The sequence below is a fragment of the Oenanthe melanoleuca genome, chromosome 1A (genome assembly GCF_029582105.1).
Source record: "Oenanthe melanoleuca isolate GR-GAL-2019-014 chromosome 1A, OMel1.0, whole genome shotgun sequence".
Classification (NCBI taxonomy): Eukaryota; Metazoa; Chordata; class Aves; order Passeriformes; family Muscicapidae; genus Oenanthe; species Oenanthe melanoleuca.
This window is the reverse complement of record NC_079334.1, coordinates 3,552,567-3,565,813: the sequence shown is the minus strand read 5'-3', so window position 1 is coordinate 3,565,813 and position 13,247 is coordinate 3,552,567. Positions and strand designations below refer to the sequence as shown.

At 48.0% G+C, this 13,247-nt stretch overlaps 1 protein-coding gene across 1 annotated transcript in view; it reads right to left on the bottom strand.

Moving 5' to 3' along the window:
• The window catches only part of CACNA2D4 (calcium voltage-gated channel auxiliary subunit alpha2delta 4), a 116,399-nt gene extending 109,970 nt beyond the window's left edge, over window positions 1–6,429 (bottom strand). Inside the window, exons 1-2 of the mRNA XM_056482400.1 lie at window positions 6,323–6,429; window positions 1,675–1,756 (exon numbers count right to left, since the gene is read on the bottom strand). Of these exons, the coding sequence (XP_056338375.1) occupies window positions 1,675–1,756; window positions 6,323–6,429 (189 nt within the window). The remainder of the gene's footprint in view (window positions 1–1,674; window positions 1,757–6,322) is intronic.
• Window positions 6,430–13,247: the final 6,818 nt, after the last annotated feature.

Sequence of the window (13,247 nt, the reverse complement as noted above, 5' to 3'; positions counted from 1 at the left end):
TTAAGGTCTGCCAGGGTTCATGAAAATAATATTTAATAGTAAAAGATCTGTCTGCATCCACTTGCAGTGCTGAAGGTGCCAGGGATGCAGTGGGAGCCCTCTGGGATGGTTTCTGCTCTGAGATGATGGATTGTGAGAGGGAGTCCAACCTACCTAAAGAAAAGGAGCCTGAGAGAAGGACTGAAGTGAGTGCTGGCTGCTTCTCTCCCATTTCCTTATTTCCCAGGGAAACAACAGGAGATGAAAAAGCTCAAGAACTGGGGTTGAAAGACAAACTTGAGTTGCCTAAACTGCTCAAGCTAAGTTAGGGCACAACACAACATGAATTTAGGAGATAATTCTTTGCTGGAGTGTTGACAGAGCAAGGCTGGATCAAGCTCATCTGTACCCCCTGCTCAAAGTGACATTTTCCTTCTGAGTCACAGACACTGTGTCCACTTTGCCTGTGGGAGATATGGCTTGGGGACCCCAGGGGACACCAGGCAGTGCACAAGCATCATCAGAACTGCTAAAAGCCCAACTTTTGCCTGCATCCACACCCTGCTGCAGCTGCCTCATGCTTAGTGCATGAAGTACCTTTATCAGGGCTGACAGCTTTTTATTGCAGGGTCACTTTTTGCTCCCAAGAAGAGCTAATGATCAGCACAGACCTTGGTGATGGATGCTGAAAGCCTGTCCTGGTCAAACTTAGCAAAGCTAGTGCTGCAGGATATGATCCCTTACTCCAGGCAGAAAGCAGAGCTATGAGGACAGGGAGGCAGGGCTTAGCAGCAAGGCAAGGAAAGTGACACCCAGATCCTGTGCTCTGCACTGGGATGTGGGTATAATTGCTAATATGAGGACAGAAGTCAGACACCTAGAAGGTGCAAGGGGCAACTCCTGGCTTGTGTTGGAGAATCAGAGAAAGAGTAAAGGAAAAAGAACTGGATGTTCCCAAAGTGGAGTCTGCATTCCTTTGGGTGCAGTCAGCATCCACCAGTCCCCCAGAGCAGCACTTGGGAGCTGCAGGGCAGAGATCTCCAGGTCTGAAGGAGGAGCAGCCATTCACCACTGATTCAAGGAAGCTCCTATACAGCTGCAAAAGGGACCATGTCTTTAAAGCCCCTGGAGCTACACCCTTGAATGCTGGTAAAGAGTTTACTGCAATAGTGTTTGGTGAACAAGCCAAGTAAAGCTGTCTGAAGCAGAGTCTTAAGGGCAAAATGCAAAGAATTGATAAACAACTGGCTGAATACAGATGAGAAAGCAAAAAAAAAAAAAAAAAAAAATTCAGCTGCAGATATGCAGGAGAGGACAATGGGGTGACAATGAGCAGGTGAGTGAGGAGTAGCAGAGGGACTTAGGAAAGGAGGAATGTGGGATCAGCATGGGAGAGCAGGAAGTGATCAGAGGGGAAACATGAGAAGTGGTGTTAAAAAAGTATTTTTAACAAGAAGTGGTACAATTAAGGTGGTGTTCAGCAATGAATGCAGGGAAGGCATTGATGGATCTCCCTCTCCAGTCCATGGAGAATGGCCACAGGGCATCACTCTGGGCTTAGGGATATGGAGCTCCATGGTTTTACAAGACAGCCACACACCAGTGTCTTATTCTTTCCTCCACCCTGAGGAAAACCTTGGAAGGCACCTGGGGAGGTGAAATGAAGCTAAAGGAACCCTCACAGATTTTGCCTACCTTCTGTAAAAGAAGAGAGCCTGAATACTTAGTCACAATGGAGTACAGCTCCCCACCAAAGGCATCTGCCCAGGACTTCACCCTAAAAAAAGGGCAAAAGAAGGAAAATCAGTGTTAATAATTCCAAGTCTGCAGAATTGGTTACTTCTTCAGACAGGTGAAACTCCATCTCCCTCAGTAAAAGCCCCTGTACTTCTCAAAGCCACTCTTCAACAGGGGCAATGTTTTGTCCTCAGACTCCAGCCAGACAAGCACCAAGGCAGGAGACAGTGCTGCTCTTTGACATCCTGCCCAGGACATTGGCCAGCAGGGAGAAACACTGAGCTCTGCTGGTCTCAGGCACTGTGCTTGGAGTTGAATTTGTCCCACCTAACCTTAGATGTACAAAGTTGGTCTCAGACAACATCAGAGCTCCTTCTGTTGCTAGCAAAGTGAAATAAATTGATTTCTGCAGACACCTATTTGTCTTCCCTGGCAGGCCCTGGGGTGAAGAGCCAGACACTCTGTGCCAAGTCTGCTGAAGAGAAATAAGTGTCAGGACTTAAAGAAGGTGTCATGATTCACCCCTTGGATTCAGCTCCTCCAGAGACTGAATTCTCTGTTCTCACTGGTGGTGCTGCTGCTTGAAAATGCCACAGCACATGATGCACATTGTCATTGCAAAGCACCCCTCACACTTGTGCCATCCTGGAAATAATGGATGGCAGTGATCCCACATGGAGAACATCTGGATGTTGAGGAGCAGCCTGAACACTGAGCCATCCAAATTGAAATAGATGGCTCCCAAAACTGACAGAGCACTTCATCAGAAAGCTGCTACATGCTGGGCAGCTCCACCTCCATGCAGCTCCATCCACCAACAAGGATTCACTTCAGAGAGATTTATTTAATGCAGTAAGTGGCCTTCTCTGCTTACCAGAATACACTACTTATTTATGATGTGTAGGAGTCTTACCTACAGCTCCCAGTGGAGTTCTCTGAGTCCCAGAAAGGCTTTAACCCTGATTTCCAGGGCATTGCACCACAAATAACACACCAACACAGAGATGGGCTCGGGAGTGAAGCCAGAACAGCAATGGTGCAATAATCACAAGGACTCACTTCACCCTAGGAAAGCCTGCTTAGACTCCCCTCTTGCACACAGGCAGCTACAGGGGATGATCTGGCACAAACACAAAGCTCCAGCTCTGCTCTGCACCTCTCTCCACTACTACATAAAAAGCATGAGAGAGTGGGTGCCTTTTAAAATCAATCCTTAATTGGCAATGAGCCATTGATATTTAACCACTCAGTGTGAAGTCAATTTCTTTTTTTCTGCATTGTGCTTTGCATCTTAGTTTGAGAGCCAGAGCTTTTATCTCATCATTTTACCCTTAGAGGAAAAAGAATACAGGTATTTTCTAGGAGACCAGGATTTATTGGGCTGCATCAGAGTTATTCTAGCAAGCCTGGAATAAAAGAGGAATTGGGAAACAGGGATCCCATGGGATGCTTTCCTGTTTGTTGTAGTAGTGACTAATGCATTCCCTTAGATATGAGGATCTCTGGATCAACATTTAACTTGATGCCCATCTGCTTCTGCTGCCTTTATAACTTTTATGTATGAGATGTTTTGTGCTGAATCTAACTAATATTCTCCAGTCTCCTCACCTTTTACTATAGAAAGGGAGAACATAAACTTGAAGGGATAGTAATTGTAGCAATTTTTCCTCCATTTCCCTCCCCCTTCCTCTGTTTTGTGTCATGTTGTGTGCCCCTCAGCATTTTTCAACCCAGCAGGATGGAAGAGTCTGTGGTGTTAATTTCTGATTATTGGGTGCAGTTGAGCATCTTCTTGAAAGCTCTTGAAACTTCCAGTAACAGCAGAACTTGAATAAAAAGGGGGTTTGTGTAGATTTGGGAGCCCAGGGACTGGTATTTCTTCTGGTCTCAAAGCAGAGGAGAAACAAAGACAGGGGGAGCAAAGAGAAGGCAAAGACTGGCAGCTTTGGAGGACTGGTTGGAAAGTTAAAGGGCACAGAGGAATGAGAGGGCACAAAGGTCTCAAGTCCCTGTATTACAGGGCTAAAGTTTGTGTCATTAAAAAATATCTGGTGGCATTAATGGAAGCTGAAAAATAGGAAAGTGAAGAGGCAGAAATACACTGTCATTTACATATTTAAAAGACAATTATTTGCCAAGGAAATGAGCAACATTAGAATACTGGGAAAATAAGGGCATCCTGCTGAACTTAAATAGGTTTCCTTAATTTTTTTTTTTCATAAACAAGTGAGAGAAAAAGTCAGTCTGAAATTCATCAGGTCACAGAGAAATTTCTTCTAAGGTCTCTGGCTCTTTCCAGCTCAGGAGCAGATGTATAAAGGCAACAGGAGCAGCCTAAAGAGGCCACACCAGGCTGATTTTTGGCTCTCCCAGCAGCATTTCCCAGTGTTTCCATTATCCCAAGAAGAAGCTCCTCACCAGCACTCCTGCCCACGCCCTGGCTGGCAGATGAGCAGAGCAGTGTCCAGTGGGGAAGCAGAGGAGCTTTGTGTGCTGAACCTACCCCAGAAGCATCCCTGGGAACTGACTGAGCAGATTTCTGCACTGCTGGAGTTGGAGCTGAGCGAGCTCTGGAACAAGCTGGAGCTGATCCAAGCAGGATGCAGCAAAGCCAGACACAGCTTGGGGAGCAGCACAGCCAGGCTGAGCCTTGTGTCACCTCACCCTGATCAAACCCAGCTGCTGCTTGGACTCTCTGCTCTTGTCTCCCCAAAATGTCCCCGTGTAACCCATGAAACAGAGCCATTTTCTGCTGATTTACTCCCTCTGGGCCTCTGGCCAACCTATTTCTCTACTGAAATTTCATTTCAAAAGGGGACTTCTGTGTTTTGGTTAAATTCATGAGTGGATTTGAAACACCAGGGATTAATTCAGCGGTTGGTCTGGTTTTAGTACCAGAGGAGAAAAGCTCTTTTTCTATTGTTTATGCTTCATTCTTCTACAGGAATAAGTTCCAAATTGTGCAAAGTGATGTAAACCTCTTTTTTTTTTTTTTTTTTTTTTTTTTTTTTCAGTAGTAAAGGGCTATCACATTATAACGAAGCACATCAGAAAAGGATTTGGTCAGAGATTGCCTGCCTCTAATCCCTGCTCCTGCATTCAGTGACAAGAACAGTAGAAAGGACAGGCTGGCTTCTAAACACCACAGGCTTCAGTGCTGAAAGGTATTCCTATGCAGCACTTGTCCTGGACATGGAAAATTGATTTGCATGGTTTGAAGTTGGCAGAAGTTGGACTTTCTCTTAGGTAACCTCTGTGTCCTTTCTGTGAAACCCAAATCAGAAGCACTTTTGCTGGGGAAGGGCTTGATAGTGCAAGAATAGAATTGGCAGCAAAAAGTTTCCTTGAGACCCTCCTGGATAATGTTAGTGCAGCTCTTGGTCAGGTGGGTATGGGTGGTACATCTGTAGGGGTGTTATTGGCAACTTTTGAATAAAAAACATTTCCCCAAATGCAGTAAAGGGCTTAAGCTGCCTTGAGTTGATTTTTCAGATATATCTCCCTCTGAAACTGGCTGAGCACTGTTGTCTCCTCTCCAGACCAAGCTGCTGCCCTGCACCCACAGCCCTAACCCAGCACCCCAGAAGCTGCCCCACTACAACTTTTACCCAAGGCAGTGCTGACATTTTTAATCCTTACAGGATTTAACGTGTGCAAATCAGCTTACCAAGGTGCAGTTTTTATAAACTGGGGTTGCTGAGAGCTGCTGGGCTCCTGGGGGCAGCCAGGACTGAGTGGATGGCAGGGAGCTTTTTGTCAGACACAGGACTGGGAATCCTGCAAACCCACACCCCAAAAGGTGCATCAAGAGTCCCTGCATGGGCAGTGCATGCACACCCACGGCTGGGTGTGCTTTGTATTGCAGCTCAGCTTCTCATTCCTTCGCTCCAGAGCTCTGGGAAGGGCCATTTCTAATTTGGGGAGAGGTGGAGCAAGCACAAGCAACAAGTGCTGAGTTCCCTCTGTTCAGCCTCCTCTCTCTGACATCCTCTGACAGCCACACACGTGGATAGACACGGCTCTGTGAATTTCCCAGGCCCTTTTCAGCCAGCAGTGATACAGACCAGTGCAAGGGATCAGAGGTTCAGAGCTGCAAACCTCGCCCTGCACAATCTGGGTGCAGAGACGTGTCTTTGCTCAAACCCTCCTGTGTGCACCCTCCACAGCATCTCTTGGGTGTCCTGGCATCCTGAAAACCAGCAGTGTCTACTGAAACCACGAAAACCAGCAGTGTCTACTGAAACCACTCTGCTGCCAGGCTGGGCCACTCGTGTCTGTCTCCACAATGAGGTCTCTGCAAGCTGCAGCAGAGTTTATGAACATCTTTACTCTGGTTTTGCCTTCTGCTGCCCAGTGCATTAAGCAGAGCATTAATAGATGTCAAAATGCTTAACTAAAGGAGGTGAGAATCGTTGCTACTCTCGAAGGGCGGGGGGGAAGAGGGATTGCATCCTAGTCCAGAGCTGGGCAGGGAATTCGTGCCCCTCATGGCTGCCAAGGTGGGGAGATGCCACGGCCCCGAGCCAGGTGTCCCTGCGGAGGGGACAGCATCCCCACCCTCCTGTCCTTGCCCCCGGCATCGCCAGCAGCACCGAGAAACACTCACGTCTCCAGCGGGATCTTCGTCTGGGCCCTGGCACAGGGCGGGAGGCAGAGCAGGCCGAGCATCATCCACGGCACGGCCCAGGGCCGCATCCTCCGGGCAGCGGCCATCAGCAGCGGCTCCGGCCGGCGGCGTGCGGGGGCTCCCCGCCCTTCCTGCAGCCCTGCCGGGGCTGCCCCACGCTCCCGGCCATGGTGCCGGCCCGGGAGCCCCGTCCGTGAGGGGCCGAGCCCCGCGGGCACCTCGGCCGCGTCCGCCCCGGGAGCGCCGCTGCGGCCGCCGGGCGCCGTCGGGGGTGCCGGGCCCGGGGCACCGAGCAGGGAGCGGAGCGGCTCCGAGCCCGGCTCAGGGCACCGAACCTGGGTACGGAGCGGCTCCGAGCCCGGCCCGGGGCACCGAACCTGGGTACGGAGCGGCTCCGAGCCCGGCCCGGGGCACCGAACGTGGGTACGGAGCGGCTCCGAGCCCGGCCCGGGGCACCGAACCTGGGTACGGAGCGGCTCCGAGCCCGGTCCAAAGCACTGAACAGGGAGCGGAGCGGCTCCGAGCCCCCCTCGGGCCTCCGAACGTGGGTACGGAGCGGCTCCAAACCCAGCTCAGGGCACCGAACCTGGATACGGAGCGGCTTCAAACCCGGCTCAGGGCACCGAACCTGGGTACGGAGCGGCTCCGAGCCCGGTCCAGAGCACTGAACAGGGAGCGGAGCGGCTCCAAACCCGGCTCAGGGCACCGAACCTAGATACGGAGCGGCTCCGAGCCCGGCTCAGGGCACCGAACGTGGGTACGGAGCGGCTCCGAGCCCCGGAGCGGCCTCGCCAGGAGGAGCTCCGCGCTGGGAGCTGCAGCGGCTCCGTAATCCCCTGCCAGCCCTTAATCCCCTCGCCAAGCAGCAGCAGCCACAGATTTAGGGAAGTGGGGTGGGATAAAATCACCCGGGATTACTCTGATTTCTGAAGACGGGTCTTGGCTTCTCCAGCCGGAGGTCAGGCCGAGCCTGCTCGGAGGGGGTCGCATCCACACGCCCCAAACCTTTCCCTGACCTTTGATCTCTGCCCAGCGGGGCCTCCCCACCTGCAGGGTGCGGGATATCCCTGCGGAGGGTGTCCCGGTGTTATTTATCTCGGGTTCGGCGGCGCTCGGGGCTGGCACCAGGCGTGGGGCAGGGATGGAGCCCCGGGGGTACCAGCGGGTCCGTGCCCAGGTTTGCTCCGGGATGCTGAGTCCAGGCAGAGCTTCGGCAGCATCCAGGACAATCTCCCTCCAAGCCGTGTCTGGTCAGGGAGAGAAGGGCAGATGAGCCGTGGGAAGCAAAAGCGACACGGAGGAAAGGACTCTGCCGGTTTCAACTGATGGCCTCCTAATGGGAATGATTATTTATTAATAGCCAGACCTTTCAGTTTGGCCAACATTCACTTGAGATTGCCATCCCCTCGTCTGTGTCTGGAGAGCAATGAATCAAAGGAGCTCAGTGCTGAGCTTGATGAATAGCAGGGAGCAGCAAACTGCACGCTCGGGTGGGGGATACACCGTGCAAGCTCATTACCATCATCAGAAGTATAAATTATAAATAACTACAGATAGGGCAGCAGAAAGAGCAGAAATTACTACAGCAACCTGTTGAACAGCTTGACTCCATGGCTATGAATTAGCCCATTTATTGCCATGCCTTCCAGTCATTGTTTGCAGGTTTACAAATGGCTCGTTGAATGTAAAATGCAATGAAAAATGCAAAGCCACACTAGATCATTAGGTTTGTCTAAGGACATGGAGAGGGAAACAGGCAAAGCACTGAAATAAAATTAAGGCCTGTTGTATAGAAGGCAACTGTAAAGAAAATTAACTGTATCCCAGCCAAAACCAGCCCAGATGCACTTTAAATGGGATAATAGAAGTGACAGAGGAAATGCTGAAAAGGGAATAAAACCAGGAAACATTGAATAGAGGTTAAATTGTATGATGAAGAGGCTGAAAGCCTGTGGTAAAGAATTAAGTAATTCCAGGAATAACTCACCTCAAGATAGGAGTTTTTTTTAATTTGTTACAATATTTATTCTAGACTGATTTTCTTATTGAAAGTTACAATCTTCTTCAAGCAGAAGCTGTGAGCCTGGAGGGAATAAATTTCTGTTTCAAAGTTTGTGCAAAGGGTTACATGGGTAAGTTGAAATCATTCTGACCTTGAAATCTACCAAACAAAATCAATTTCTACACAACAAACACTCAGGAGGCAGTGCCTTCAGCACATCACAGCAGCTGCCTGAGCAGCTTTGGAAGGCAGCAGGCAGAACAGATCTGGGCTATGTAATTCACCCTCTCTCAAATGGCCAAAATGTGCTGCCTCCTCCTGCCCCTGGAGCTGGAAATTGGGAGAAGGTTTTCTTAGAGGAGCTAGGAAGAGTGACAATGAAGGATTCAGTTATCTGTGCTCACCAGGATTAAAAGTGAGGGGTGGCATCCAGGGTGACAGGCTTCCCTGTCTGGATACTTGAGGGAAGAGAGGATAAAAAAATCACATTCTGAAAAAAAATTAACTCTGAAATGAGATCTGAAGGCAGGAACATCAACATTTTAGATAAAATTTTCTCTCCACTTTGCAAGGAGCCATATAAATTGTTATTGTGAGTGATTTTTGCAGGATCTCTTCAGTAGCTCTGTGTGCTTTTGGCAGCTGAGACCAGGTTAGTCCAGATGGGCTCTGGCAAGAGCCCTTGTCTGGGTGTGTTTGGTAACCCCTGAAACATTGATGGAGAAGGCAATGAGACAGCTGAACTGGGAGATCCAAATCCCTTTATTTGGATTTATCTCATTTACTGGATATATCACACTTAACCCCTTAATGATCTAAAATTGCAAGGAAGTAAGACTGGAAGATTAAATGAAAATAGCACTGAAAACTGAAAACCCCAGGTGCCTTAATGGGATTAGTGTGCATCCAGTTCTTCTGCAGAGCTCAGCCTCCACAGTGTGTGAGCACAGTTGGAGCAAGGGCAGATAGCAGCAGGGGCTGACTGGGGAAAAAGAAAATAAAACCTGTGAGAAAGAATGAAAACAAATACATAACAAGGAGTGAGAACTTGAGACTGCAAGGGATATGAGGTGAGCAAGTGCACAGCAATTTAGAGCTACATTTGCAAAACCATGAGGCAATAAAAAAAAAAAATATACCAGTGTGATTTTGTGCTGTAAACACAGGCAGGGGGGAGATTTACCTGCTGTATTTATTTCTGGTTTGACTAAAACCAGAGCTCAGATTATCATGTTATGGGGAGATGCTGGCAAATGTTACGACCAGGAAAAGAACAAATATCAACAAAAGAAGTGCAGTCTCACAGTGGGATACATACTAGGAGAATGTATGTAAAACAAGTGATGGGAATAAACTATAAATAATATAAATAAACCATAAATGATGGGAATAAACTGTGTGGCCTCGTTCCCAGCATGCATTTATCTGAGACTGTAACCTTGTGCCTCTCACTATCTCTTGACAGGGCAACTTAAATGAGTAACTGGGCACAAAATCTCCTTTCTACCCTTGTGAAATACTCTGCTTATGACACTGTGAGCTGGTGTCCTGTTGGGGATCATGAGGATGGTGTCTCTTGCACTGCCCAAGATGTGTCCTTTTAATAAGCACCTATTTTATTCCTTTTGCTCTGTCTGGTCTCTGTTCCAGTTCAGCCTTTCCAGGCACCACCAGGTGTGTTTTGGGTTAAATGCACACCCATTCATCTGCAAGCCACATGCTCTCCCTGCAGTTTACAGAAGCAGCCACATAGGTGTCATATTAATTAATGCCTTCAGCTGGTTACTTTGCCTTTTTTCCTTTTTAGTTCTTTTTTTTTTTGCACAGCTCTGCTCTAATTTTAGACTTGTTTAAATAATCCAAGATGAAATGAGCATTTTTTTTTTTAAAAAAATGTTTTTGCTAGCAGCATTTTAAACCCTCATCAGACACAGTGTTCTGAGCAGCAGGAAATTCAGAGCACAGAGGGAGACACCAAGGGAGGGCAGAATGCACAGGAAACAAAGAGCACTGGAGCATCTTCCCACCACCTCTGAAGCCTTGGCAAGAAAAAGAAAAATTAATTAAAAAAAAAAAAAAAGAAAGAAAAGGAAAAGTGAGTGAAAGCAGATGCTCTGTTTGGGGAGAACTGTGAGCAGAATGCAGTTTTCCTGTGTGCTGCCACAAAAGCATCCAGAGCGAAAATCAACTTCATCCTTCTCTCTCCACTATCAAAGGGTTAAACTTAATCTTTTACATTCTGAGTTCACCTGAAGGAACTTGATTAAGAGAAAGGGAAATCCCATTTTAAAAAAGATTAAGGTTTTTTTTATAAACTTGGCTGCACTGGAACAGCTTTCTTGGGAAGGAGGCTTTGCTCTGTGGGGAGCCCCAGGAATTTTGGTGCATCAAGTGACTGAATAAATGATGGCAGTCCTTCTGCCAGTCTGTGCTGCAAAGACACATCCAGCAACATCATCTGTGCTGCCAGTTCTTTGTATTCAATGCATGATGCAATGACCCTGTTCAGGGAACTCACTGCAGATCCCTCCTCCTCTCTGCTCAGTGTGTTACTGAGGATTCAGGATTTTGCAAGGTTATCAGGACAGAGGTATTTGGGCCGAATTAAAGTTGTTCCAGCCTGGCAGGGCTACAAAAAGGGAGGGTCCCTCCTCCATCTGCTCCTCTCTCAGGGTCAGCAGGTGTGGAAGGCACTCTGCAGGAACCTCTGGAGTGATGCAGGCGTGGAACATCTGCCTGTCAGGATAGATGGCATCAGCAGAGCTGAGCTGTGGCCACGGGCTCTCCAGCTGTGGGCACGTACAGCACTCATGCCTCATCCTTGGGGAAGCTGCTGCATGCTACCACAACATAAATAAACAGCAATGTCTGGGCAGAAAGATTTTTTTTTTTTTTTTCATCTTTTTTTTTTTCATCTTTCAGAGGCTGAAAATCTTTGTATCTTTCCTGCTAATTGCGTTGCTGATACTGTGTTCAGGCGAGACTTGCTGTAGAAATGTGTATCAGAATTTCTGGAATAATCAGAACTCAATTAAAAAAATCTTGAAAGTCATATTATTTTTTTCCCCTTCCTTTTGATTTCACAGAAGGCAGCAGCTTTGCCAAAATTCTGGGTCACAAATTAGAACTTTTCTTCTTTGAAAGCAAGACTACTTTTTTCCCCACAAAAATCAGAGGCGATCAATTTCAGTGTGATTCAAGATAAAAGCCGGGCTTTGGATACATTTCACCACACATTGATGTAGGTGTAGATAAAAACAGTCCATTCTTTCATGAATATTAATGAAAACATGTTTTGTGATTTTAGGCAACCATCAATTATTATTAAAAATACCCTGACAGTTCTGAAGAAGAGAAAGAGGTGGGGGAAGGCTCTGCAAAAGGCTTTGCACATCCAATTAACACCGTTTTGTTCTGCTGTGAAATGACCCTGAGTGAGTGTCAGAGGTGCTTCCCTGACCTCCAGCTGCTCAGCAGGGAATGGTGCTCCCCCATCCAAGCATGGCACCGCTCCTTTTGAACTCTCTTAACCTCTGCTTATAATTCAAGTCACTTCACCCTAAATTGCCTCTGAGCTTCTGATTAGCTCAGTCACCTGCCAGCTTCCATACACACACATCGAGTGCCTTTCACACAGATTTCCCCACCCCAGGGCTGTGCTGTGAGCCTGCCCTGAAAGGATGAAGATACAAACCACATTGTGCCCAGAAGGATCATTAAATGCCTTCTTTGATTTCCTTCAAGGAGCACAAATGAGTTGAGGAAGGGAACCAGCGTGTTCATACCCAGTTTTTTTTTTTTTTTTTTGGTTGATGTTTTTTGAATCCCCTTAGTGTGGAGTGATGGAGCTGGTCCCCCCCTGTACTGGGTGAGGTCTCTCCAGTGGTTCCCAAGGATTTAGCCTGGCCTGGGCACATATGTTATGAGAGAAAATAACCTCTCTCTTACTGCTGGAATGTGTAGCAGTGTGCAAAGTTATGTCTGAAAAATTCAGTGTCTGGCTCCTTCTGCTTGCCCCTGCTGTTGTCAGCATCTGGGCAGCACATGGGACAGGCAGGAGAGAGACAGGGAGAGCTCAGCAAACCATTGGGTCAGGGACAGAGCAGCCTGCAGCACGCTGGAGATAAAACCAAGAACTGCAGCCACCACCCATGGCAAAAAGTGCAATGTAGGATTGCAAAATAAATAATATTTTATACATAAAAAAATCTAATCTAAATATAAAATTTTAATGGAGTAAATATTTCTAAATTTTATGTTGTAAGAAAGGAAATTTCTATTCCAACTTGTGATGTCTGTCTCAGATAATCTCTCATTTGCCAAAGCTGCACTCCAGCTCCTGCCTCTCCTCAGTGCAGTGTTGGGGCTGAAGTTTACATCTTTCTGAGCCAGAGGCTCCTGAAGTTTCAGACAGAAGCCAAACACTTGTGCCCTGGGGGATTCCTTCACAGGAAATCTGATGTGCATGAAGCAGGCAGAGCAGCACTGAAATCTCATTAGTGATGGTTGCTTGCTGCAGCCCTGACCTTGGCTTAATTCGTTCAAGTGATGCTGGAGTTAATTGGCGCTCTCAGTTTGGAGTGATTCCCTCTTACAAGGGCAGCTTAAGCCTAGATCTACTCTGCTGGCCAGGCCTATAACTGCCCTAGACAGGAAAAGCACTGTTCTTGTGCCCAAATGTGTGGTGTCACACTGACAGCCACTGAGCTGCCTCAGGGCAGCCCCTGAGTGTCACCCTCCCACTTGGAGCCCAGGGCTGGAGGGGAACCACGACCCAAGACAGCAGCTGGGCTTTCCAGCAGATGTTGTCACTCAGCCTTAAGGCTCTGCATGCTCTGTCACCAGGCCCAGGGACACTCCACCTGCTCTGCTCCAGCAGATGCTCAGCCTGCACCTCCCCCT